At 43.2% G+C, this 27,100-nt stretch overlaps 1 protein-coding gene and 1 long non-coding RNA gene across 6 annotated transcripts in view; one reads left to right on the forward strand and one right to left on the reverse strand.

The window, feature by feature from the left end:
• Fndc3b (fibronectin type III domain containing 3B) overlaps window positions 1-27,100 on the reverse strand; it is a 290,533-nt gene that overhangs the window by 121,939 nt on the left and 141,494 nt on the right. For all 4 annotated transcript variants that reach the window (XM_029537515.1, XM_021195296.2, XM_029537516.1 and 1 more), the window contains exons 4-5: window positions 15,215-15,291; window positions 1,315-1,558 (exon numbers count right to left, since the gene is read on the reverse strand). In XM_029537515.1, coding sequence (XP_029393375.1) covers window positions 1,315-1,558; window positions 15,215-15,291 — 321 coding nt within the window. The remainder of the gene's footprint in view (window positions 1-1,314; window positions 1,559-15,214; window positions 15,292-27,100) is intronic.
• LOC115063823 overlaps window positions 16,541-27,100 on the forward strand; it is a 30,397-nt gene continuing 19,837 nt past the window's right edge. For both annotated transcript variants that reach the window (XR_003843691.1, XR_003843692.1), the window contains exon 1: window positions 16,541-16,741. This is a non-coding gene — a long non-coding RNA (uncharacterized LOC115063823). The remainder of the gene's footprint in view (window positions 16,742-27,100) is intronic.

A 27,100-nucleotide genomic window follows, 5' to 3' on the forward strand; every position in this document is an offset into this window, starting at 1 on the left:
CTGCCTCCTGCCTCCTGCCTCCTGCCTCCTGCCTCCTGCCTCCTGCCTCCTGCCTCCTGCCTCCTGCCTCCTGCCTCTGCCTCTGCCTCCCAAATGCTGGGACTAAAGGCGTGCGCCACCACTGCCTGGCCAATTTTTTTTTTTTCTAAATGTCTTCATACCATGCTTGATTCTTTGGCTTATGTCATGGCTAGTGATATTTTACTTCATGTTTGCACTGAGCTTTCTAACCCTTTTATGAAAACATGTTAAATTCTCTGACTACCAAAACAAAACAAAACAAAACAAAAAAACAAACAAAATAACCAAAATGTATTCCTATGTCACAATAGGTTGTATCATTTAAAACACTCATTTCAGATTTCTCTTTTGTTAATAATAAGGAAAAAAAGATCATGTGAGATGAAGAGAAAGGAGAAATGGGTAAGAGAAGTGGGGCTACAGCAAAAGAACCTGGGGAGGAGAGGGGAGGAGGGGAGGGGAGGGAGGAGAGGGGAGGAGGGGAGGGGAGGGAGGAGAGGGGAGGAGGGAAGAGGAGGGGAGGGAAGAAAAGGGGAGGGGAGGGGAGGAGGGGAGGGAAGGAGGAGGGGGAATTGCTGAAAAACTTTGAGGTCTAAGAGGAACTCCTCTGAACAATATCCCCCATGCTTGAAGCACTAAAAGCTCCATTTGGGAGTGAGGAGAGCCTTCTGCAAAGCTAGAGCTGAAGTCTCCGACACCTCACTTATTATCTAGCTCTCAGCGTCCATTTGCATAGTCAAGAACTTCAGACTCAACCAACACCAAGGTCAGAACTCTAAGAAACACACAGACTCTCTTCCTTTCAAGGTAAGTTTCTTACAACCAGTGATACTGTGGCTAAAGTCATGGCTGGTCTCAAAGGAAACACAGCTGCAGGAGAGCCAAGTCAATGGCAAGACAATAGTTGAGCTCTGCCAAGATGTATCTTTTGGAAAAATCCAAAGGATATTGAGACTTCATACTCTTCTAACATTTGGAATAGGGCACGAATCATTTCAATTTCCCCTTTCCTGGCAGATGGTGATGATGCCAAAGAAATAATAGGCCCCAGCTCTGCCTCAGGCCTGTGTTACATAAACACACATCAACAATTGCCTCACTTCTGAAACAAAGATTGACCTGTTCTACTCCTCGATCTTGGTGAGGTGGAAGCAAGACTGAGCTGTGACCCACCCACAAACTCAAGGGATTCCTATGAGGCAGAATCCAAGATAAGGGAAACTAGGAGTTCTCATGAGTTCTTAGAGTGTAGCCAGTTTGAACAAATCTCCACGCCAGCTGGAATCTACTCACCTTGCTCGCTATATATTGTGGGAGGAAGGTGAGGCTGGGGGAAAAACTGGGGTGGCATATCTCCAGGCACGGTGACAGGCGGGTAGTAGGCAGTGTGCGAGTTCTGGATGAAGTGTGGATGGTGGGTCAGATAAGGGGGCAGGTGATGGGTTGGAGACATGGCTGAGGGATAGCTCGGTGGGTAGCACTCAGGAGACTGCGGCGTGACCACCACCCGGCGGACTCCCGTGCTGTCTTCAATCACCTGGGGAAGAAAGCAAAAGGATTGGATGTAATAATACTATTAGCAAGCACCCCCACGGATGGGAAGTCATCACCAACTCTCCCGCTCCCTGTTATACAAAGGAATTCGTGACTTCCATTTATCTGAGCGATTCTTACCCCATGAAACATTTTAGAAAAACCATTATCTTGCTAGTCAATCTTGGATTTGCCATAAAAGTTTTACAGTCATAACAATTTTACTGGACGAGTAAGTTGAATGTGTGTCTAAACTGATGGCAGGAGCACCTTTATATATAAGCATAAGATGAATGGCTTTACAGAGGAGAATCTACGCGTCAATGCTTCCAGTACTGGGCTTCTTGACCTATGTGACGACATCTGCTTTACCTCTGCTTTAGTACACATGAGTCATTGGAAATTAGGAACACGGATGCCAAAAGCCACCAAAGTACAGTAAAATAGCATTTACCTGGACTAAGATGGTGGGATTCTGACCAATGGAAACTTGAGCAATCTCAAGGCAGGAGAGTCAACTTTGTACCTAACTGTCCAGCTTTCAGCCAAGAACCCTGGCGCAGATGATGGCAGGCAGGACTCCACAGCCCACTCAGCCACTCACCTGCACTGTCCTCAACACTGAGCAGTTCCGCACTAGCACAGAGCAGTTTGCCAGGCAACGCTTCCTGGCCAGTCCTGTGCCACTGCACACGGGTCAGTCGACACAACACAAGCAAGGCACAGTCCCTACAGCAGACAACACAGTGAGAAAGCAAAGCTATGAGATGACGCAGAAAGAGAAAGTATGAAATGACAGTCACAAACAGCTACAGGGGCTTCAAAGAACTGCAGTGCCCAAACAGCTGCTGGAACAGAATCTAGGTCGGGCCTGTGCGGAAGAAGACGGCAGAATCCACTCAGGAAGCTTGAGGGGATAAATCAGAGATAGAGGAAGCGACCTGGCTCTGGCCAAATTAAAGAAAAACAAGACATACACATGCACGCATGCTCATGTGCACAACGTTAAACCGGGAATCCAGGAACAGGCTCACTGAAACTTGGTCGAATCAATTATTGAAGACAATGAGGCACATGTTCTGACAGGCTTTATTTATGGTTTCTTTTTCTTTTTAATGCTTGAAATAGAATCTGTATATTCAAATAGATTTTTTTCATTGCATTTCAGGAGGTTGATAACAAGACAAAATAAAATAATTTTATTGTCTCTAAGAACAGAAACATACCCTATGCTTAGTTTCATGGAAAACAAAAGAAGGAAAAAAACAGTATTTCTAAAGCCAAACTGGCAAGTCTAAAAGTATTTAGCCCACAGTTTAGTGTACCAAGTGATTTTGACTTGCATAACAGCCATTGGTTGGTCTTTATGTTAAGACAACAGGAGGCTGGAGAGATGGCTCAGTGGTTAAGAGCATCTGCTGCTCTTCCAGATAGTCCAGCTTGTTCTCCCCGTACCTACATGGCAGCTCACAGCATCTCAGCTCTCCAGCCCCAGGGATTCAGTGCTGTCTTTGGACCCTTCGGGCACCTACACACATATAGTGCACATAACACACACACACAGGTGCACGCATATGCATAAAAATTAACATACAATTCTCTACTGTGCAAATATTTCATTAAACTCAACATTCACTCCTTGAAATTAAGGCTCTGAATCATTCTCTCCCCGAGAGCTCCGAGCGGCCTCCCCTGTCCTTACTGCTCTGAATAAAGGTCGGCACTGCTGGGGTGTGGCCCGCTTGCCATAGTAAGTAACTTAGGAACATGCAGCAGGTATTTACAAGTCCATGCACAGCAGTGCTTAAAGCAGGGACAGACGGACAGCATCTCCTCCTCTGCCAAAACCTCCGAGTACAGATACGCTTCTAGTACACACTTTGTACAACTGCAGCATCAGCGCTGTGGATAATTCTTAGCAGTGAGCAAACATCGGCTAGCCAGTGTTCTCTTCCCCTCGCTATCCTCCACGTGATCCGATGTCCTAAGACATTCATTCAGTCTTCAAGGTTCAAAAAGCAAGGAATTTCCTGGAGTTCTACTTTTCCTCCAGGTGTACCTACGTGGACCTGAAGGGAGTTCTCCATAATGAAGGCTGTAATGAAAATAATTTATTCTCATGATCTTATTTCTGGCTTGCTATGAGCATGTTATTATTATTTAAAAAAAAAAAAAAACAAAAAACTTCAGGGCTGGAGAGATGGCTCAGTGGTTAAGAGCACTGTCTGCTTTTCCAGAGGTCCTAAGTTCAATTCCCAGCAACCACATGGTGGCTCACAACCATCTGTAAAGGGATCTAATGCCCTCCTCTGCTGTATCTGGAAACAGCTACAGTGTACTCATATAAAAACATCTTTAAAAACAAAACAAACAAACAAACAAACAAACAAAAACCCAAACTTCATCAAAAACCTCTAACACGGAAAATTCCACTGGGGGAAAATAACTCACACCCAGCCCTGAAGAGCTGTCTTCTTACTACTGTTATGAGAACAGCTGTCCTTAAAAAGTTGTTCCTAAAACTTAACAAAATAATTTTACTCTACAGAATAAATTATCTTTATAAACACATATCAGGTTCTAGCAAAAAAAAAAAACAAGTAAGCAGCGTTATACAGTCTCAAACTGATGCGCATACTAAAGCCGCCTAAAGCCCCGTTCTAATTACCCTGAATTATTCTCTGGTAGTTGTGAAAGATATTCACATGCACATACATTATAAGATACTTTCAGAAACCTGCTCTTATGCAAACCTGTCTTTCTTCTTCCCAAAATGAAATATTAATGCTAAAGTAAGTATAAAAACCCCAAAACACATAATTTGACTGCTTAATAACATAAATTATAGAATATTTTACTTATCAAATCAATTATGAACTCTACCTAAGGAAACAATTCTCAGATTTGCCTGAAGAAGGTTGAGAAACTTAGCAAGTTTACAACTTCAGAAATGGTGGTAATAATATTCTTTAATAAAAGTAATTTATATATATATATATATATATATATATATATATATATATATATATGAAGAAATCAAACATCTGAGAGAATTCAGGACAAAATTCCCAAGGCAAGAAAATATGCCTTCAATCCCCATAGATAACTACTGGGGAAAAACCAAATTCATTTCCTTTTGGGGTAAATAGAATTATGGCAATGTCCGGAGGCAGACAAATCACATATTCAACTCAATGGTGACTTCCTGACACACAGCACTGCTAACCGCTGAATATGCAAAGGCGAGGGGAAAACTCGCCTGGGTGTTTTAGTAAGTGCTGTTACAAAACTCCACATAGGAAGACTTCACAAGGGGTACAAATAATGCTCCGTCCAAATTTATCCTTCACTCTGGGCTCAACAGAAGTGCCATTCCCATGTATCCAGGGAAGCAAGGAACTCTGGGAAAGGGGGTTGTGCTCCCAGATGGCCACCTACTGTGAGCTGCATAAGGCACCCAACCAAACCCCATCTCAAGTTCCTATGCTGAAGTGCTAATGTCCAAGGCCTCAGAATGTGTGTGCAGGTAGGCTGTGACGCAGAGTGGCATGAGGTCAAGAGGCAGACTGTGACATGACCTAGGGAATAGACTCATTCAGAGGGCAGGGGCAGAAGCCTTGGAAGACATGCTGCCATCTTGGCCCTTGGACTTTAGCCTCCAGAACTGTAGAAAGGTACATTATGTTACACAACCCATATAATTATGGTATTTGGGGGGGGGGCAGGCTTTTAGTAAGCTAACACAGCATCTAGAGGGGTCCTGGGGCAGGAGGACTGAATTCAAGTTACCTCAAGTCTATAAGGCTTCCCTGCTGTGAAAAACAGAATGAAGGATAACAAATTCATTCATCCTTCAAAAGCAGCCGCCCTCTTCCTCAGGCCACAGAAGGCCAGCTTGATGGCCAACAGCACTCAGATCTGACTATCATGGTTTACTTAAAGTTCCATGAAGCACTCCAGCTAAGCATTCTCTTTTAAGAGAAAGGACACTTAAACTATGCGCGTGTTTTCTGAGACCCATTCTAACTCTGGGGAGCAAACTGATTTTTATCCTCAAAGCTCTGTGTGTGGGTGAGCTCTCTTGGTTTCCCTCAACGCCTTGACATATCAGACTGGTGAGGAACACACAGCTCTTCCCCATGCTGACCCGCTGTTAGTGCCCCATTCCCTGCCTGCAGGGAAGGAGCTGGTGACAAACTAGAGACAGGCAAGTGAGTCACCTTCTAAGTGCAGGGCGTGCTTGCTTGCTGTTCTATGCCACCAAGGCCAAGTGGCTAGTGTGGGTGCAGTACGTTAACTAGGAGAGCCTGGGACCTAGTTACACGAGTGTTTGAATGCATATGACCAAAAAGAACCATGAAAAAGGTAAAAGTGACATCATCATCATCATCGTCATCGTCATCATCCAGGATAGCCCAAAGACAATAGTGAAGGGTTAAGATCAATTCCCAGTTCAACCTGGCTGTCATTTTTCAATTCCCTGTCCACCAGAGAACTGTACTTGAGCTGAGTTAGACAAAGGGAGACTGAGCACAGAGTGTGGTTCACATGCAGCTCGTGAGGTTACCAAGCTGGGATTTTCACGACGGTCAGTACATCACTGCGTCATGTAGGGCTACACAGAAATCATGTAGACTGAGAAGTCAATATGAAACAGACAACACTGAAGGTTAGGACACACATGCTATGAGGAGACATAAAAGGCTTCAGGACATGGCCAATACTTATTGATGACCTGCATTTGCTGTGCTTCAATATCCTCAACCTAAAAGGAACCAGGACACCTTTAGTCCCCGTAACATAGCATGACATATCCCATTAGGAAAACCTTGTCAACAACCACCTTTACCCACGTCCATGACCTCACTAAGCCAACAATCCTCAGGCATACAGTGACAGCCAAGCCCACTGTACAAAGAAGAAAGTGCTGATGGAAGCCACGAGAGCTCACCCAAACCCAGAACTTTCAGGAATAATAATTTGATCTGAGAGTTAGAATGGGTACACAGGCATACTTTAGGTGTCTTTTCTCTTAAAGGAGAATGCTTAGCTGGAATGCTCTGTGGAAATGTGAATAAACTCCTTTGTTCCCAAATACTTTCCTTCTACTCCCACCAGCTTGCAAAGGTACGAGAGTAAGGAGCAGCTTGAAGGGCATGAGGCAGAAAAAAATAAAAAAATAAAAAAACAAAGCCTGCTGCATGGTCAGCCATGATCCAGGAAGTGGGCACAGCACAAACATGGATACAGCATGGCTTGCCCACAGCCAGATTGAGGTAGCAAGGAACACTGAGCACTAGACACAGACGCCTGGGACAAAGATAATGGTAATGTCTTCTACAATGTATATATCAATTTATAATTTATAGAGTGCTTGGAATAGAACCCAACTCACACTAATAATCAGATGACCACAGTCCAATGTTGATGAACGCCTGTGATATGCCAGGCACCTTTCAGAGAACTAGGTACCAACTCACAGATGAACAGTAACAGAAGTGTCCCATCTCTCTGGAACTTCAGTGTTAAAATACAGTAATGACAAGTTCAAACAAGAGGCACATCCAAATAAACAACTGGCCGGCACAGGGCTCTACCTGGGTCTGTGTTCTCCTGCTGATCGATGATGCCAAGGTCGCAGAAAAGAAAAAAAAAATCCAGAGAAAACGCTGGGCAGGCAGATGGAGAGAAGGCACAGACAGAAGAAAACTGCACAAGGAGCCATCGGGGACTCTCCTTCAGTTCTGTAATCGTTCCTCATACAAAGAAAAGGAAAAAGCCACAGACCCACTAGTAATAGAAAGTGGATGTGCCCACGGGCTCTTTCCTCTTCCAGACACTCAGAATACTTACTACAGAAGTTTCTTCAGCAGACTTAAAGAGCCCGAGGCTTAAAGAGCCCAATTTTCTTATGAGTAGCAGCCAAGTAGGCCCAATTCTCAACTGGTCTGGGTAGAAGGCAAAGCCGCACTCTCTTCTGCTCATGGCTTTCACAGTGCTAAAGGTGGAAAAAAGCAACGCTTCCTCCACACAGACTACAATTATAAAAAGGGAGGCAGCCAGAGCTAATGCTCAGATATAAGCTCATTAGTCTGTGACTACCTAATCAGCCCATGGCTTCTCCAGAGGGGCTCCTCCTGATTGCAGAGAATAACCAAAAATCATGTTTTAATGAAGTGTATTACATTTCCTTATTTGTGTGTATTTGTGTGCATGCATGTGTGCATGCATACATGCATGTGAACCCATGTACCACAGTGTATATATGGATACTAGAGGACAACTTAGCAGACTTTACATTCTCCTTCTCTCAGCCCAGGCTATCAGGCTTGGTGGAAAACATGTTACCCACCAGTCATCTTTGCTGGACCACAAATCCAATTTAAATGCATTTATCAATCTAATTTTTCCCTTTCTCCATGCCAAGGGGTATATAACTTCAATGAGTACTGATTTAGTAGCTAATGTCGTCAAAAGATGGCCAGAAGAGCTATTCTTCTTGACCAATTTCTTTATTACATCAGTCAACTTGGAGAAAGAAGCCTGGTTTCCCAAACGGCAAACACCTACTTGGCCTTTCAACTCTCTCCATATGCTTTTCAGATCTTTGGGTTAATATGAAGTATTCCTACAACACTTGAACAAGCCGTTATAAATTAGTTTGAAATGTGGAAACTAAGGCTCAGGGCATCTGCTTAAGACATCTTTACACATAAATTATCTGGAAAGCTAATGATGGAGGGGAAGGACCCACAAACCACAGCCAACGTACAATGAGCAAGGTAGTCCCCACCAGACACTCCGGACTTAGCAGGGCAATCTTTTTCATTCTGATGCCTATACTGAATGCCACAGTTTCTACCACATCAAGTAGGCATTTACGTACTCAGCAAAGACAGTGGACAAGTTACGTGAGAAGTGATCACAAATCTGAATGGAGGCCTCCATTGAAGCCCTGTTATTTCCAAGTGTACCACGAGATCCTGCCTGACCCAATTTCTACCCTCTCCATCAACGGCTCTCAACCTTTCTAACACTGTGACCCTTTAATACAGCTACGCATGGTGACTCCCAACCATAAAGTTATTTTCATTGCATAATTTTAATACTGTTGTGAATCATAATGTAAATCTCTGTGTTTTCCAATGGTCTCAGGAGACCCCTGTGAAAGGTTCATTCAACATACCCCACAAAAAAGGGATGTTTTAGGTTATAGAGGTGGAAGCAGTGACTGCAAATGGAGGAATTTCCCTCTGTAATGCCCTCTCCTGATTACCAGCTTGTAGGGATTCAGAGCTGCCATGGAAACAAAGCACTGGCAGGTCTGTGGGGCACTTTCTATATCCCATCACCTCAGGTAGGAAGACACACCATCAGTGTGGCTGGGCTCCCAGGCTACAGCAACATCCGCCTCTTCCTCCTTTCTGACACTGGATGCGATGTGACAGCTACTCCACTCTCCTGCCTCCCTTGCCATGTGACAGCTACTCCACTCTCCTGCCTTCCTGCCTCCCCTGAGATGTGACAGCTACTCCACACTCCTACCTTCCTGCCTCCCCTGCTATGGCAGACTGTTGCTTTTGTCAAAGACTTTGTCAGAACAAAAAGGAAAATAATGAGCACATTTGTTTTCTAAAAGTTGAATGCTTTTTCTCAAGTTGAGAAGGTCAGGTAAATTTTTTTCTCAAATCTTTCTCAACTCTATAGTCAACCAAAATTAAAGCAACACACACACACACACACACACACACACACACACACACACACACACACACACGCACACAATTGTGTGAAGTCCTACTTTATCAAGTGCAATGACCAGATCCCAGCTGCTCAGTCCAAGCACTTCTGTAGCTGAGGCAGACTTTCTCACCTAAGGACAGCCCTCCACCTGCCCGATGCCTCTTGCTGCCCATAGGCCTATCTAAGACAATCTTCACATGACAGGCCTGAGCATCTTATGGATGTATTTCCTGAACATATAAGTTTGTCTTTTGAAGGCTTTTGCTCCTCAATATCAACACTGTTTACTGCTATAGTTTAAGACGTGTGACACGGGCTGGAAAGATGGCTCAGTGGTTAAGAGCATTGACTGCTCTTCCACAGGTCCTGAGTTCAAATCCCAGCAACCACATGGTGGCTCACAACCATGTGCAATGAGATCTGCTGCCCTCTTCTGGTTTGTCTGAAAACAGCTAGAGTAGTTAGATCTAATAATAAATTAATCTTAAAACAAAAAACAAAAAAAGTGTAACACATTTTTAATCATCTGCTTGGCCATCCACAGACCACCATTCACACACAAGTAGCAGGCACACTGTACATCAACACTCGCTCGGCAGTACAGGCAGAGCTCTAGCAAGGCAGGCTCTGTCACTGACTTCCAGACTGTGGGCAAAGGACAAGAATCTGGTACATCAGAACGGTGAAAATTACAGCCATAACTATACAAATGGGTGCGCTGTCCCAGAAACTCCCACCGAAAGCACCAAGGGGTGAAGCATTCCCCAGCTACGGTTATGATTTGCCTTTTTCTTAGCTACAGTCAGTTTATCCCACCTCCCTTCTCTCCTGTAATGTGATTTACACAGCAGAAAGTCCATCCTTTGAAAATGTCTGACTTAGTAGATTTTGCCACAGTTACAGGCTTGACTGCCGTCACCACTATGTACTTTCTGATTATCCAAACACACACTGCCACCACCCATGAGGCAAGCAGTTAGTCACTCCTCACGACTCCACCCCCAGCCCCTGGCAATCACTAGGTGTCTGTGGGTTTGCTAACCGTAAGTGTTTTACATAAACAAGATGACACACTATGCAGCTCTTGTGCTGAGCTTATTTCCAATGAGGACACAATTTTCAATATTTAGCTGGGTGTTTTAATAGAATAACGGTTCTTTCTCATGGCTGAGTGGATCTATCATATTATAGTCACCTATCCATTCACAAGCCATCAGACATGTGGGTTGTTCCCACCTTGTGATTGGCTGTTATGGCCACTTGTGTGCCTGTGTTTGTATAGTCTCTTTCTGCCTACACATCTAAGGATGCTGCTGCTGCTAGGTCATATGGGAGGGACCCCTGTTTAACCATTTGAGACCACTGTCCAGAGTAGGCAACTTCTCTGACACTACCTTATGCATGTATGATCACACCCCTGTTTCATCATCTCCAGCATTTGGGTAATTGTGAATGTCTTGCCATGTAGCCTAGGCAGGCCTTGATTTCTCATCACAGAGCCCCCCTTGAGTCACAGCAGGCCCTTACACATTGCAGATATGAGGCACTTCCCCTTCTTACGCAATTTACATACACTGGCTCTTGCTTTTAGCTGTCTTTGAACTGTCTTGAATATCTTCTGGAACACATACAGTTCGATTGTGAACAGATAGAATGGCCTTTGCTCTTTTCGCTGTTCAGGCTGTGTTGTAGCTAAGAATCCATCTTACACAATAAGTTCGGGAAAGTCTACTCCCCAAATCTTACAATTTTAGTCTTCATTTTTAAAGGTGTGAAGGTCTAGCTATCCCAGCTCCAATGGCAGCATGACGTTCTTCCTTGGCTGGATTATCTTGGGGTTCCCTTCTTTCTTACATAGATATACTTATAATGTTTCAATCCTTGCAAATATAGACCACGCTAATCTTGCTCTTTTCCAGGTATCATATATTCTATTCCTCTACCTGGACCTCTCTCATATCACTATATATCACATAACAGATGAGACGTGCTCTGCGAATGCATCGTTAGGTAATCCTACCATATGCATACCACTGAAGGTACTTACAAAGACTGAGGCAACTACAAAAACAACTGTTGTATCCACTCTAGAGGACTACCATCACACGTGAAGTCTGTCACCGACTAAAACATTATGTGATGTGCATCTTACTAAGCTTCCTCCCCAGTCCCAAATTCTGTTTATACATTCACTAAAAACCTATTCTATACCAGCCAATATCCTATGTGTTAATAAGCAAATCCACATGGAGTAATGATAGGTCTTGGGGACATATGAAATGTATTACATTCTACGACAGAGACAGGACAAAGTACTCTTTTGTATTGACAGAACAGAATGGCTATTCTGGTTGGCGGTTCTTAAAGGATTACCTCCACCAGGAGGGTCACTGGGGCAGAAAGAGCAGCTGAACTGCTAGAAGAACAAGAGCTCTGAGTACTTCAGGCCGCAAAAACAATGAGCACACATATGTACCATTAGGAAAAGTTATTATCTAGAAACAAATGTTTACCACACTGACATGTAGTTGACAGAGCACCACTTAAAGATGAGCAAGGCTGAGTGACAGTGGCCTCAAGACCTGAGTGGGACGTCCACGTGCACTTCAGAACTGGACATGAAAACAGAAACGACCAGTTATAAGCATTCCTGACAAACCAACCCTGCTGAAGTGGGATTTCTCTTGGTTTTAACTGTTATGTTTCTTTCTGTGCTGGCTAGTCTTATGCCACCTTGACACACGAACTAGAGCTCTCTGCAAGGAGGAAGCCTCAGTTAAGGAAATGCTGCCTCCACAAGATCTAGCTGTAGGGCATTTTCTTAATTAGTGATCATGGGTGAGGGTCCAACCCATGGTGGGTGGTGTTATCCTTGGGCTGGTGGTCTTGGGTTCTACAAGAAAGCAGGCTGAGCAAGCCATGAGGAGCAATCCAGTAAGCAGCACCCCTCCATGGCCTCTGCATCAGTTCCTGCCGTTGGGGTCCAGCTCAGTTTGAGTTCCTGTCCTGACTTCTTTCAGTGATCAACACTGACATGGAAGTATAACTCAGCTAAACCATTTCCTCCCCAGCTTGTTTTTGGTCATGGTGTTTTACTACAGCAATTGAATCCTAACTAGGACACTTTCTTCCCACAACTTTATGACAACTATGTTCGTTGCGACTTAGATCTCTTGGTTATGACAAGTTTCCCCAGATGTTTTTCACTGGGCTCCACCCTTGATCCCTTGAAGTGAGGACTTCACCCAGCCCAAGAATACACACATGCATTCTACTGCCCAAGTTCAATGTTTTTTTATATTAACAACTTGTTTTTCTTAGACACTTCACCGTGATATTTTGTTAACGACACAGCCTATTGCTGAAGGTTAATAAGCGCTCAGCTTCAACCTGAGTGTCGAAGATCCTGCCCTTGCTGCTTTAACCTCTCTGCCCTCCAAAGTCGTCTACCAAACGCCGGTACTCACAAGCTCCCCAGGCCACATGTTCCTCTTCCTTTTCAATGCAACAGCCCAATCACTTCTCCATTTTTACTGTGGACCTCCAGATCTTCTAGCATTTTCTAGCAGGACTGTTGGCTGGGAAGGACTAACAATGCTTCCTTCAATCATGAGTTTCAGCTCCCCCTTACCATTTCTACTTTAATTTTAATGAAAGTTTTTCAGGACCAGAAATGTTGTAAGAGAGAAATTTCCTTCCCCCCCCCCCGTCCTAGGATTCACAATAAATGCTCTGCATTTAATATAATAACAGGAACACCACCAGCAAGAAAAGGTACACATTTAAGCACAGCTTCTCCCCATTAGAGTGTCCAACTTTAACTACTATTCCTTAATGGCCTTTAGCATAAAGCGGGGTGTTATTTTTGCTGTCATAATGGTGAGAACCATACTGTGTTCAATGGAACGAAACACTTTCTCAAACTAAATGAGTGGGCACAGAATAGAAACCTGGCATTCCTTGTTCCTCTCTATTAACTGACTAATGACATGAATACCATCCTGGACCCCATCTCCCATCCCCCTCTCCCCACCCTTTTTGGCCTCTAGTGATTCATGTACAAAGACTTGTGTAAACGCAGACACTATTGCATATGCCAGCAAGATCTTGCTGAAAGGACACTGATATAGCTATCTCTATGAGGCTATGCCAGTGCCTGGCAAATATAGAAGTGGATGCCCACAGTCATCTATAGGATAGAACACAGAGACCCCAATGGAGGAGCTAGAGAAACTACCCAAGGAACTGAAGGGGTCTCCAACCTTATAGGTGAAACAACAATATGAACTAATCAGTACCCCCAGAGCTCGTGTCTCTAGCTGCATATATAGCCGAAGATGGCCTAGTCAGCCATCGCTGGGAAGAGATGCCCCTTGGTCTTGCAAACTTTATATGCCCCATACAGAAGAACGCCAGGGCCAAGAAGTGGGAGTGGGTAGGCAGGGGGGCAGGGTGGGGGGAGGGTATAGGGGACNTTCGGGATAGCATTTGAAATGCAAATGAAGAAAATATCTAATAAAATAAGTTAAAAAAAAACTTGTGTAAAACAAGTCACTTATTTACAACAGCTGGAAAACTGGCCAACAATCTGGCAACTTAAAAAACGTTAAGTTGGCTCCCATGAAAATAGGAGTGGAAAAAAGATGAAGTTATAGTGTTTGTGGTATGTTTTGCATGGTGAAGAAATGTCTCTGTTTTTCACATCAAAGGAAGATAAATCTTCATTGGTTCTTGCCTGAGCTTCAACTATTTTCCTAAGTAGGTGTCAATTTTTTTCTAAAGACAAACAAACAAAACCAAACAACCCATACCAACTCTCCCCAAAAGTATTAATAATGGAAAATTACTGATTTTTGAGTATTTTTAACATATAGGTAGAGGTGCCAAGAAAAAAATTTAAATGAGGGGGGTTATATGAGGTAGGACTCAAAAAACAGTAACAGTGACTCTGAAGTCTTCTCCTGACTTTCTCAGTGTATATATGATGTTCTTACAGTTGAAACATCCAGCAGATGAGGGGAGAAGAAGGCTGTTTAACTAGTGAGAGAGAATTGCTGGGGTAGAAGGACTGGCTGAGCCCCGGGCTCAAAGGATCCAACAGCCACTAGATCTGAGGACAGTCTACTCCTAACATTTTCTCCTTTAAAGCTTTTTTTCTTGAGCTAGGTATGGAAATGGATGGGTATAACCCAGCATTCAAGGCATGGAGGCACGGAGGCCAGGGGAGGATGGTGCATGCAAGGCCATCCTGGTTAAAAAGTGAGTCAACCTTGGCTACGGGGTATGATCAGTGCCAACCTGAGACACATGGGTCATAGGACAGGTGGGAGGAGAATTCTGAAGCAGATGGTTCCACGGAGGAGTTTCACACACACAACAGGGAGGCAGCCTAGCGGCTGCCCTTCTATCTTTCTCTCTCTGACTCTGGCACTTTAGGTTGTAAGGCCTGGCAAGTGTCAAGCAGTACCAAAAAAAGGAATTTCAGTTAACAAAATGCCTCCATCACATGGCCTAGAGCATGTGTGAGGGTCAAGTTCCAATTCCTGGCTGATGGAGGAGGCCCAGCTCATGGTGGGAGGTACCATGCCCTACGCAGGCAGGCCTGGGATAAATAAGAAGGGTAGCTGCCCTGCGAGAGGAGAGCAAGCCAGTGACTAGCAGGCTTTCCTGGTTCTGCTCCAGTCCCTTCCATGAGTTCCTGCGATGGCTTCGATTCATGACGGACTACAGCTTTTAGGCTCCCAAAGATGTTTTGCTTGGTGTTTTTAATCAAGGCAACAGAAAGCAAACAAGGATACAATTCTAGTGTTAGTATAACGAAATTAACTCATAAAGGATGTTTGTTCAGCCTTGACGTATATTTTGCTCAAACGATAACAGTGTAGTAGTGAGTGGAGATGCCAGTCAAGTGTCATACCTGTGAGATATAACCTGGAGGCACATGGATAGGAGGAATGGACCCATTGGGTGACATCATGGGAACTTCAGCAGGTCCTGAAAGACATAAGAGCAAAATATCAATAGATTGGACACACACACACATATTATTCAATGGACTTTACTAGGATTTTTCACATGCCTCGTTTCTTTTCAATAATTGCCACGACAGCCTGAAACCATGGCTGACGTAATTTCCTGACTATGCAACTCAAGGAGACAAACAAAACATATACAAAAGCAGCAACAACAAGGCTATAATCATCTCTATTAATATTTAACAACTCCCTAAGGCCACAAATTCCATGAACCCTATTCTTCTAAAGCCAACCTGATAGAATGGAACAAAAGCTTTTCCCCCTTCTTGACCGTAAAACATGTGTTAGAATAGCTCAAATCTCTTCCTAACAAACGTCAATTCTACTTTTTATTTTAAAAATGTGTTATAATTAATATACATAAACAAATTTTGAGTAAACATTCTTCAGGTTCAAAAAGTCTCCAAAGGCGTTGGATTTAGGGTGTAGGTGATTTTTATTTTCAATAACTCATTATAACCTCCCATTAATGTGAAAGGTATAAAACCTTTTAAATGCCACAAAATAGCTGGACCCAGTTATGCAGTCCTGTAATCCCAGCTGGCTGAGCAGCTAAGACTGGAAAATCACAAGTTCAAGCCTGCCGGGGCATCTTTGCAAAACCCTACTTCAAAATGAAAAGTTGGGGGTGCTTTTTAAAATTCTTGGGTATAGCTCAGTGGTGTAATACTTGTTTAATACATGGAAGATCCTAGATTTAATCCCCAATATCAGAAGTAAACAATAACAAATCCACCAGCTGCTTAGTTTGTCTCTCCATAAGCAGAGAGCAAGACGGATCAGCTGCTAACATCAGGCATCAGCGCCAGTATTCATGCTAAGTTAATTTCTACTTTTCAAAGAAAACAGTACACTAACAGCAGTTAATTCAATGAATGGCTCCTTGTTGTAGCTGCCTACCCCCATCCCTTTTGGAGACAAGGTCTCGTGTAGCCCAGGCTAGTCTAGAACTCCCACCATGGCCAGTTTTATGTAATAATGGGGATCCTACAAGGGCACTGTGCATGCTACTTAAGCATTCTATCAATGAATGCTAACCGTAGGATTAAGGCAAGTTAATGAGTGGCAAGGTTAACAGTTACCTAAGGTGTAGTTTGGGTTAATATTTCATCACAAACTAATTGTCATACACCAAAAACAAGTAGACATCCTTCCAAGGGTCCTACAATGCACAATTTCCCTACAAGTGAAGAAAGTAGATACTTTCCCTGGGAAGCTCTTATGCGGAGTTAGCAACCCACCCCCAAATGTCAACCCAAAGGGATGGCTTCCACTGTGAGGTCAGCTTCCGGGCCCCAGACACTGTGTGGTTTATTTGCTTTCTCCTGTTGGGAACTGTGCTGCCAGCAGTGAACACTGCCCATCGGGAACAAAACCCAGATTCAGTTACCTAGTCACTGCGTTTACAGGTAAGCCTAATGCAGCTTTCACACCACAGTGTTGTGACTGTGATAGGAGAGGACACAGTAGGGTGGAAAGGACTGCGTGAGCAGGTCTCCAAGTCCCTAGGGAAAGAGCAGTGGACAGGAAGGGTGCAGTAGCAGAGGCAGAGAAAGGCAGAGAGAAGGAGAGAGCAGAGAAAAAGAGGCCGACTATGACCATGTGGTGAGAGGGGTGAAGGGGATGGGGGGGGGGAGGAAGGGGGCAAGAAGCAAGAGAGAGAGGAGGGGGGCAAGCAGCCCTTTTTATAGTGCCAGGCCTACCTGGCCTTTGCCAGGTAACTGTTGGGGTGGAGTCCAGACAGAATGCCAACAGAATTGAATGGGCATTTCTCAGAAGATCAAGAGAGTTATAAGCAGCCCTGAAAAACAGTCAGGAAGGGATCCTAATCAAACCACAGTGGAGTGTGGCCCACCCAGCAGCTATATGGCCAAGGTATTTGTAAAGTTATCTGGAGTCGGAGTGTTATGCTGGGAGCATGGGGCTGGGAGGGAGGAGGAGATGGAACTTTTACAGAGTCATGTCAGATGCTAGGCACTGAGCAGATCCTTTTGCTCCCAGCAAAATGAGGAAGGCTTTCTCCAACCTATAACTTCTTTCCAAGATTAAAAGTTGACTTGAAGAATACAGCCCTATCCTTACAGAAGCCTGGGTTCGGATCTGGTCTAGGCTACTACAGTTACCTGAAGAGAGGAGCTCCTGCTAATTTCAAGGGTTGCTCTAAGGAAGGGACAGCGGGGCACAGATCCAGCATCTCCAACAGAGCCACCAGAAACTGGCGACTCAGCAACTGTTAACACTGCACTGAAGAGCTGGAGGAGGGTTGCACAGCCAGATTCCTGCAGAATCAGTGGGAGAGAGGCCAAGAGAACAAGGAGCTTGTCTTGCCCTTCACAGGTTTTTCTCCCAATAGTTCTGTTTTCACTGCAAAATGATAGCCTGTTTTTAATGACGAATATGTAAATAACAATTTAGACACTAAGAAATGGAAAAGGAAGCAGAAGTTGTTTACCTTCTATTTACTACCTACCCCCATATCCCTAATCCTCCTCCCCTCTCTCTCTCTCTACACACACACACACACACACACACACACACACACACACACACACACACACTTTCTGTTTTCTTGCTCTAGTTTCTAGGAACCCAATAGTTGTGTATACCTAACTTCCTCAGTGGGCTGGGGCAGATGGATGTCAAAGGACCAGTCCTTACTTTCTGGAAGCAGCTCTTCTGTACTGGACACTGACTTTAGTACCAGAATTTCCAGCTGGCCTGACTACTGCCCTCAAAAGCAAATGACAGTAATAGCAGCAGAGGCACACTCCTTAAGTAAATTGCTACCAAGAACCAACGCTAGGCTGGGCAAAGAATTCAAGGCCAGGCCACGGCCATCTTCTCATGGCAAAGACAAGGCTGGGGATCTGTCCGCCCTGTCAGCTTAAAATCTAAGTCTCCTTTCAAAGCACTCCTTGGAGAACTAAGTTTGCAAAACAAGTTGAAAGGCAACTGAAGACCAGGGTTTAAAGCTGAAATTTCAACTTCCTTTAGTTTAAATAAATTCAAGACAGCTACCTAAATAATCTTATTATCAAGTGGCCTTAGACTTCAGTGTTTTATAACAACCTACGCATTTACTTTGTGAGTACATAGTGCTATAATACGTTGGTTAATATTTTATTGATTTCAATTCAATAAACATTTATTATGTTTATTATGTGGAAAGAAATGAAAAGGCACCAGGGTTTCACAACCGATCCATAAAGACAACCAACTACCACACAGGGCTCAGCAGTTTTCTTTTTAGAGGCAAGCGGCTTTGCGGGCTATATGTAGCAATTATTCTTATGATACTTGAGGAATATTTTAAACCTTCACACTGGCAGTGAACGGTAATGGGATTGGTGAGCCATTTACTGCATGTACACTGTGCTAACCCCAGTGTGAACGAACTGGATTTAAATTCAGAACTATGGATACAACGCTTTATGACCATCAAAGAGAGCAGGCCGCAGGCAGGGGCCAGTAATTGAATCTTAAGCTCTAGTTTTACAACTCTTGCTGCTGCTTTGCTGAACTCAACACTTCCTAGTTACGCCCAATCAGACTGTGCTGGAAGGTAAGGGTCCGGAGGTCTTACAGAGGAGCGCTTCGGTTCCTAAGTATGGAGAGAGGGGATTACAAATGAGCAGTGGTGTAAGGGGCTGTGAAAGTGGCCAGGCTGGGACCCTGCTTTTGCGTTGAAGTTTGTGACAGTGTCTTAGCATGCACTTAGGCTTACAGTCTGGATGTCACAAGTAGCACAGGCTCTTGGTGCGTCTAGGCCATAGAAATGACTAAAGAGTGAGGCAGGAGACCAACATAAAAAGGTGCGGAATCATGAGAGACACCAAGTTCATTCTCACTTCCAACCTGAAGCTCAAGTTGGTTTCTGAGCTCTTGGTGCTTTGCCCTGCAGGATGTCTGAATCCAAGTTAGGAACAAGATATTACCTGCATGACAGAAAAACATCTGGTACCACACTGTCAGTTGTGGTTGTCAACAATTACTCAATTCGGACTTCTTGGGTTGGGCTTCTGCATTAGACTGGGGATGGCCTATGTCCATGGGTGTACATATGAGCCAGGACCCTGTAAGCTTCAACCCTCTAAAGAATGACACAAAGGCAATTCAGTACTACTGAGAAATGGATCCTAATGGATCCTTCCCATCTACAATCCCTGTGAATGATAACTATACCCGAGGCAAAAGCACCGAAAGGGCATGGTTCTCCATAGCCCTGCGCATCAGTGCAGAAGTGTCTGTCTGTCCATCTGCTTTACATAGGGGACGTGTGCATGTGATGCGTATGGCTATGTGGGCACATGCATGTGAGACCAGAGCCCATCATTAATTGTACTCCCTAACTACTCTCTACCTTATATACCGACTATGGTCTCTCAATTGGTGGCTGATTCAGCTAGTCTGCCTTGCCAGGGGAATTCTCTAGCTCTACTGTCCAAATGCTGGAATTACCAGTGGGTTGCCATGCCCACCCTTCATCTGTGTGAATTCTAGAGATCTGGTCGCCACGGGAAGAAACTGGTGCCCAGAATTCCTAGTGAAACCTTAAGTGATCTTACACAATGTAAAAACTTCCCAACATTGTCCTTACTGAATAAAGGTCTTTCAGTTACATCTGAATCACATCTTGGGATGAAACGCAAGTAATATTGCTAAAGAATACTATTCAAGTTTATAATATGTGTAGCAAAGAATCAAAATGACAGATTGCTCATTGTAGGGCGACTCAGGAGAGCTGTAACAAACCATCCTGACAGCAGAGCTCACCATGGCTCTGGGTGTTTGGGGCTTTTCAAGCCATTTGCTTTCAGCAGCCTTCTCCACTCTCAGGGGCTTGTGTCCTACTTGCCTAGCATGCAAAAATCCATGTGTTTTACTCCAGTACTGCATAAACAAGGCATGGTAGCCATCCCTTTAAATTCAGAACACAAGGTAGACAAGAAGCTTAGGAATTCAAGATTATCCTTGACTACATAGTAAGTCCCAGGCCAGTAAGTTCATATGAAACTTTGTATCAAAATAGAGAGAGAAAGAAGAAGAGAGGGAAGGAGAGTAGGGGAGGGAGCAAGGAAGGGAAAGAAGAGGATAAAGGAGGGAGGATGGATACAATCTTAAAACCATGTCTTTCTTTCCTGCCAGATACCTGGGCCCATCCCACATGATTGCTCACAAAGCTCTCTCCTTCCCCAGATGAGCAGAGACGGGAGGCAGAGCTGGGGCTCTCAGAAGCCTTAAGGGGGTGTGTGAACTGTGCTACATTGTCCGTGGCCATGGTCTAGTGGGCAAGTTTGAAAACAGCACTGGAATGATTAACCAGCTAGCAACACAGGATTGCATTCCTGCTGTGCTGTTTCACATTATACATCTGTGACAAATCAAACAACTCTAAAGCCATCACCCATCAGAAAGCTGAAAGCAAATTATTGTAACGCATAGCACTCCCTGGCAACCCTACTCTCATGAGGTTATGAAGCAAACCACAGAGGCAGGTTCCCTTACAACTGCTCCCAAGGTTATGTCTGCAGTCACCTTTATACCTAAACTTGTACCAATAGAGTGCTCTGACAACGTTCTAAAGCTATTGTATTGATAACATCCTACAGTTTACTAGCTTGGTTCAAATTCAAAGGTAGACAGGCCCATGATCTATAGACTAGAACTACTAAAAAAAAAATTAAAAATTAAAGATAAAAATCCAGAATTGTTATGGAAAGGGCTGGAGTAAAGATGAGAAATCAAATGTTCCATAAAACAGAATCATGTTGCATCTCCTATTGAGAAGGCCCCTTGCTTGCATGCAAGCACCCATTATCACTAGTGGAAGGTGTCCTTCAACGCCCTGTGATTTTCTAAAGGGACCGAAAGTTTTACAGAGGTGTTTCCCTTACTAACAAAAATTCTCTGAGCTGCCCAGTGGCCGTGACTTGGTAAGAATGGCCTCGAGACGATGAGTTGTATCTAATGCCCATCTCTGTCGAAAGCTTCTACAATCAGGCCATGCTTACACCGCCAGGCCCTTCCTTCTGAGAACTGGAGAAGTAACAATGCTGGCAGGGAGGCTAGACTCAAGTGGCCTAGCCTCGACCATCTCTCAGAGCTTGAAGTCAGGTCCATACTTCCAGGAAATTTGGGAAGAGTAGAAAGGCTGGAAAGGCCTAGAGAGCTGAGCCAAGCTGACCAGCCATCTTCTCAGTAACAGGGTATTTGAGGTGTTCTGTGGCTATGCTAAAGGTACTTTCTCATCCCACATACTGTGCCCTAGAACCTCAGAGGCGTGCAATTCTTCCCAATCAGCTAAAGCTTTGCTTTCCAAAGTCAGCTCCGATGGCCGGGTGTGGAGCCTCCTGTCTGTGGTACCAGCACTTGGGAGGCTGTGGCAGGACCAGCACTGAGTGGTGCCTGCAAGAAAAGGAACCCAGTAGTTTCTATGCTTCCCTCTGGATGAAACCACTGATCTCATTTATGTCTACAATTACAGATTCTAGAAAAGGGCTGTGGGTGGATGTTCACTAAATTCCCTGTTGCTATCATGCTTGGGTGCCTGCTATATCAGAATTTGAGGCCTTTAGAAAATGTTGACTACCAGACTTCTGACTCTGCTTCTTTTTTCATGAAGTACCCATCTCCCCCTCCACCCCACCACGAACGAATGATCCACTAGTTTTGATGTAGATACTCCTGTGCCAATTCAGTAGGATAGGCAATGAGGAGGGAGGGACGAAGCAGTACACTCTGGGTAGGGAGACAGCCTGCTGGGTACAGGACTTGCCTTGTAACAGGAGTCTGAATTGCCTGGAGCCCACAGAAAGCCACCCAGAGCTCTTAAGAGAAATGCAAGGCAGAGTCGGGAGTCTCCAGAGCTTTGAAGGAAGACAACCTGGCTGAGGTGATGGTGAAAAGGCCTAGTCTCCAAACAAGGCCAGTGGGTGAGGGCTGTCATCTGAAAGCTGTCCTCAGGCCTCCACACATACCTCTGAGCATGCATAGCCACTCACAGTCGCACATCACACACACAACAATGTACACGCCAAAGGACGACAAACTGTATACATCCTAGGGAAAAATAAGCACATTCAAAGATCCCTCAAGTATAGTTTACTTGTAGTTACTTTAAGCTCAATATGCTGAGTCTCCATTTCAGTATAACATTTTAAATAATATAATGTTTTTAAATGGAGAGAAAAAAATAAGATATTAGCAGAGTGCCATAAATTTTATCCTGGTAATGGGTACTTAATTGAATATACTTCAACTAACAGAAATGAGTATAATTTGTCTAAAAATAGTTCTCCACCTTCCTCTTAATAAATCAATGACTGTACTTCCATAGCAACACAATGAACACAGGCCTTTATATAATATAGAATAATAAGCACTATACTAAGTAGTGGTTTGTGCAATTATTGCATTTCTTTCTATCATTACTAGTGCCTTCTGATAGCTTAATATATAATACGATGGGTCTTTGTACAAAACAGACAGGTGATGAAATATTTCAGAAAGCTATTTGTGCGTGTATGACCATATGTATGTCTGTAGAATGTATAAATATATTCATGTATAAATATATTCTGTATACAAGCATGTGTGTGCATGCAGAGGCCAGTAAATCAATCCCAAGTGTCTTTCTTGATAGCTTTCTGCCTAGTTTTCTGACAAAGGGTATCATTGAACCTGATGGTTTTCAACTGGCTAGCCCAGCTAGCTAATGAGCGCCACCTGTAGCCAGCCCACAGCATTTGTCGCCACACTTGACTATTATGGTATTCTGGGGATATGGACAGTCTTTCATGTTTGTGTGGCAGGGACTTTCCTTGGCCTTGCATGTCCTGGATCAGTTAATAGGATTGTAAATATTTATGTTGTTGTTGATGGCTAAGAACACAGCATCAGGATCCTCTTGGGAAGCACATGGTCATCCGGACAATTCCCATGTAAAGGAGCGAACTATTGAACAGACTCTCTAGTCAATGTTCAGAATATTTCAGGGAATGTCAAGTTCATTTTCTCAAAATGCAATGAATTCCTTTGTTTAGTGACTCAAATTTGAAAGAGTGCTTCTTTTTAACAAGCAGCAATCTGAAACTCTTTCTAACAGGCACGCAAACTACAGGGAACTTCAATTACATAAAGTAAGCCTTCAGGAACCTGGGCAGTTGGGTCCTACCAGCAGTACTCCTTAGGCTATCTTTCTTCCCTCCTATGATGTGGCTGGAATTGCAGGCACTCCCGTGGGCATTTCTGATCGTCTGCACCACTTTTGAAATTGGGTTCTAAAAATATCACATGCTGTCAATCCCTGTATGTTCAATATATGGGAAATCATTATCACCCTGGTATCTCATACTTCAGCTGGAACAGAAACAAACCTACTAGCATCATTGCCATACAATGACCAACTGACCACTGAGAACAAAATACTGCTGTTTCTAGTTCTGGACTCATGAAACACTGCAGCTGATAACTCGGTCCATTTTAGAGTTAGAGCCTGCCAATAGGATCGTCTGAGTCCAGTCCAGAGGAGACTTGTTTTGTACTATTTCTTCCTCCCAAAGTAGACCTTAGGTCTTTGGGATTCAAATTAACTATACTGATTACTGACATACGTATGTTTGCATATTAATAAGTAATACGGTAATACCACTCCCAATCCTTAAAATATTATAGCTATGTTCCAGGAATTTACTACATATTTTCAAAATAGTTCCATTATCATAATTCTAGCCCAATGGCAGGATAATAAGGCATTAGATCAGATGGTATTTTTAAAAATTTCAATACTACTTTTTTAAGTATGTTAGCAAAATCTCAACCGTCCAAGAATGTAAAGATGATCTTATGATTCTACCTGTGGGTTTCACTCAAAACAGCAGCAAAAACTTCCTGGCTGAAAATTCTCTCCCTCTGGACATAAAAAGGAATATTTTCTTCCTTAATATCTTAATTAGTTCAATCTTTTCAAGATCATACTTGTTATTATTATGATATAATTACATTCACATAATATGCAAGCCATTTTTGCATTTGGCTAAAAAGTTCAACACACATACATACTAAAAGCACCATACTAAAAAGTATGCACATGCACACATATACGCACACATACTATTTAAAAATTTAATCATTCATTGTACTGAATCAAATCAATTACTTGATCAATTTTATTTACAACTTGCCTGAGGACAAGAAAAAATGTGACAAGAGCTTATGACATGGAAAGTATGTATATAACAAATAATTCAGAGGCACTCTTACATTTCTTCTGTCTTGACTGTTTTTTGAAGTGCCAATATTGTTTATGAAATGGTTTCAAAAGGTTTTTCTTAGAAATACTTGCTTTTATGAGACCTCTCGTTTATGACAAGTTGCTTACTTGTGTTGTCTCACTCTGCAAGTTCTTTGTGAGGACTACTCATGGCAAAATCCTATTGCCTGACATTGCTCAATTAATAAGGTTCCTAGAGGGATTAACTCACTAAAAAGAAAACAAAGCAGAAGTCATTCATCTGTGTTTACTAAGAAGATCCACAGCAAAAATTACCTCCTGTGGGCCAACAGAAGACAAAAGGCTTAAGCATATTATGTGTATGCATATCTGCATGAATGGTGTTCATCTCTATGCATCTCCTCCTATCGCAGCCCATCTATCTCCATAGGTCAGAGACTACACTAGACTTAGTTTGCTCAATCTGGGCAAGTAGTGAGGTTGACTAGTTGTCCATCTTAGGCTGTGGTTTATGTATGCCCATCTGAAATAGTACTGTACTTTTATGGTGGCCAGAGGACAAACTGTAGAGTCCAAGTCCTTCCTCTCCACCTACTATATGGAACCTGGAAATGAGACTCAGTCATCTTGAAGACCCATCTCGATATATTTTCCCTTGGTCTGTCTCTCTATCAATTGCCAAATTACCCTGGAAATCACAATGGAGGCCAGCCCAGGCTGGAGTTTCAGAGCTACATGTAGGCCAGTTCTCATAACCCTAATCTTCGCTGAGGACTAAAAGTTACATTCACTATGGCGCCTACTAAGGTAACACCCTAGGGTTATATAACAGCCAATCTGGACTCTCCTCCTTTTCCATAACATGAATTACACAGAAGCTACACACACCCACACACACACCCATACAACATTATGAAAGAAAGAAAGAAAGAAAGAAAGAGAGAGAGAGAGAGAGAGAGAGAGAGAAGAAAAGAAAAGAAAAGAAAAGAAAAGAAAAGAAAAGAAAAGAAAAGAAAAGAAAAGAAGGACGAACTCATCATTCGAACATAGGAAGTCATCTTTGCCCATGTGGCCCATTGACTTAACCTGCAGGTAGTACTTGACCTACAGCCCAGTCCATTTGCCCTCTTCCAGTATATTCATTCAGGGAAAAAAAAATCCCACTTAAATTTAAAAGAACAGATGCTGCCTAGCTGTATAATTAATTATAGTGTGTGCTCACACACACCAATTTGAAAGATGCCAGACTAGGACTAGAAGTATGTCATTTAGAATTCTTGAAATACAGTGCATATTTTTAGAAGCGGGGAAACTGGGAAGGACAGAATCCCTATCTGTACATGGTGCCATTACAGAATGGTGGTGCATCCAAAGGCGTGTGGACAGTCACAAAATCCTCAATAACAGGGGCTAGAGAGATGGCTCAGCAGTTAAGGGCATTTGCTGCTCTTGAAGAGGACCTGGATTCGGATTCCAGTTCTCCCATGATGGCTCATAACCATGAGATCCCGCAACCTCTTCTGACTTCCACAGGCACCAAACATGCACATGGAGCACAGACAGACAGACAGACAGACACAAAACACGCATACACATTAGACAGATAGATAGATAGATAGATAGATAGATAGATAGATAGATAGATAGACAGACAGACAGACAGACAGACACAAAACATGCATACACATTAGATAGATAGATAGATAGATAGATAGATAGATAGATAGATAGATAGATAGATAGACAGACAGACAGATATCTAAGTCCCATTAACAAACCAGTGAGGAGCTGTCTTAGAGTCCAGCACTAGGTCTACCACATTAGAAACTATGTTCATTTTCTATTACAAATTTCAAGGCAACCAGAAGCGATGAAACAAGGATACCCTACACCTTTCCTTACTGAACTTCAAGCTCAGACACTTTGGACTCAGTGTTGTCATATCCTGTCATGGGTTTCACTTCAGTTAACTTTAATATAAAGAGTTCTGAAACTAAGTTGGTTTTTTTTTCTTTCCTTAGAACATCTAGAATTTATGAAAGCCAGGCACTGTGTTCCTAAACAAGCTGGCAGTCTCATTACTCTTGAAATTGAAAGCTGAATCCCTGAATAGCTTTTTCATAATCCTGAAAATACACACAACTGCTTCTCTTACCACAACTACTCAGCACAAGAGGTTGATACCTCTGGATAGATTCGGTACAAACAATTCTAGAAAATGAGCTTCTCCCATGAGCCTGCAGTAGGCCTGACTAGCACCAAAGTGTTGAAAGAGCTAATTACACGATCCAATAGTCATATGGCCATGCAGTAGTAAAACAGTTAGAAAATCTCTCTCTCTCTCTCTCTCTCTCTCTCTCTCTCTCTCTCTCTCACACACACACACACACACACACACGAAGACAAGACCCTATGCATATAGTCTATTCTCATTCTATATGTATGACTTATACATTGTAATTTACTATTCATATATGTATATATATGAATATATATATCCTTATTTACTCAGATACTTTATAATTATTAATGTATT

Source organism: Mus pahari, chromosome 4 (assembly GCF_900095145.1).
Source record: "Mus pahari chromosome 4, PAHARI_EIJ_v1.1, whole genome shotgun sequence".
Classification (NCBI taxonomy): Eukaryota; Metazoa; Chordata; class Mammalia; order Rodentia; family Muridae; genus Mus; species Mus pahari.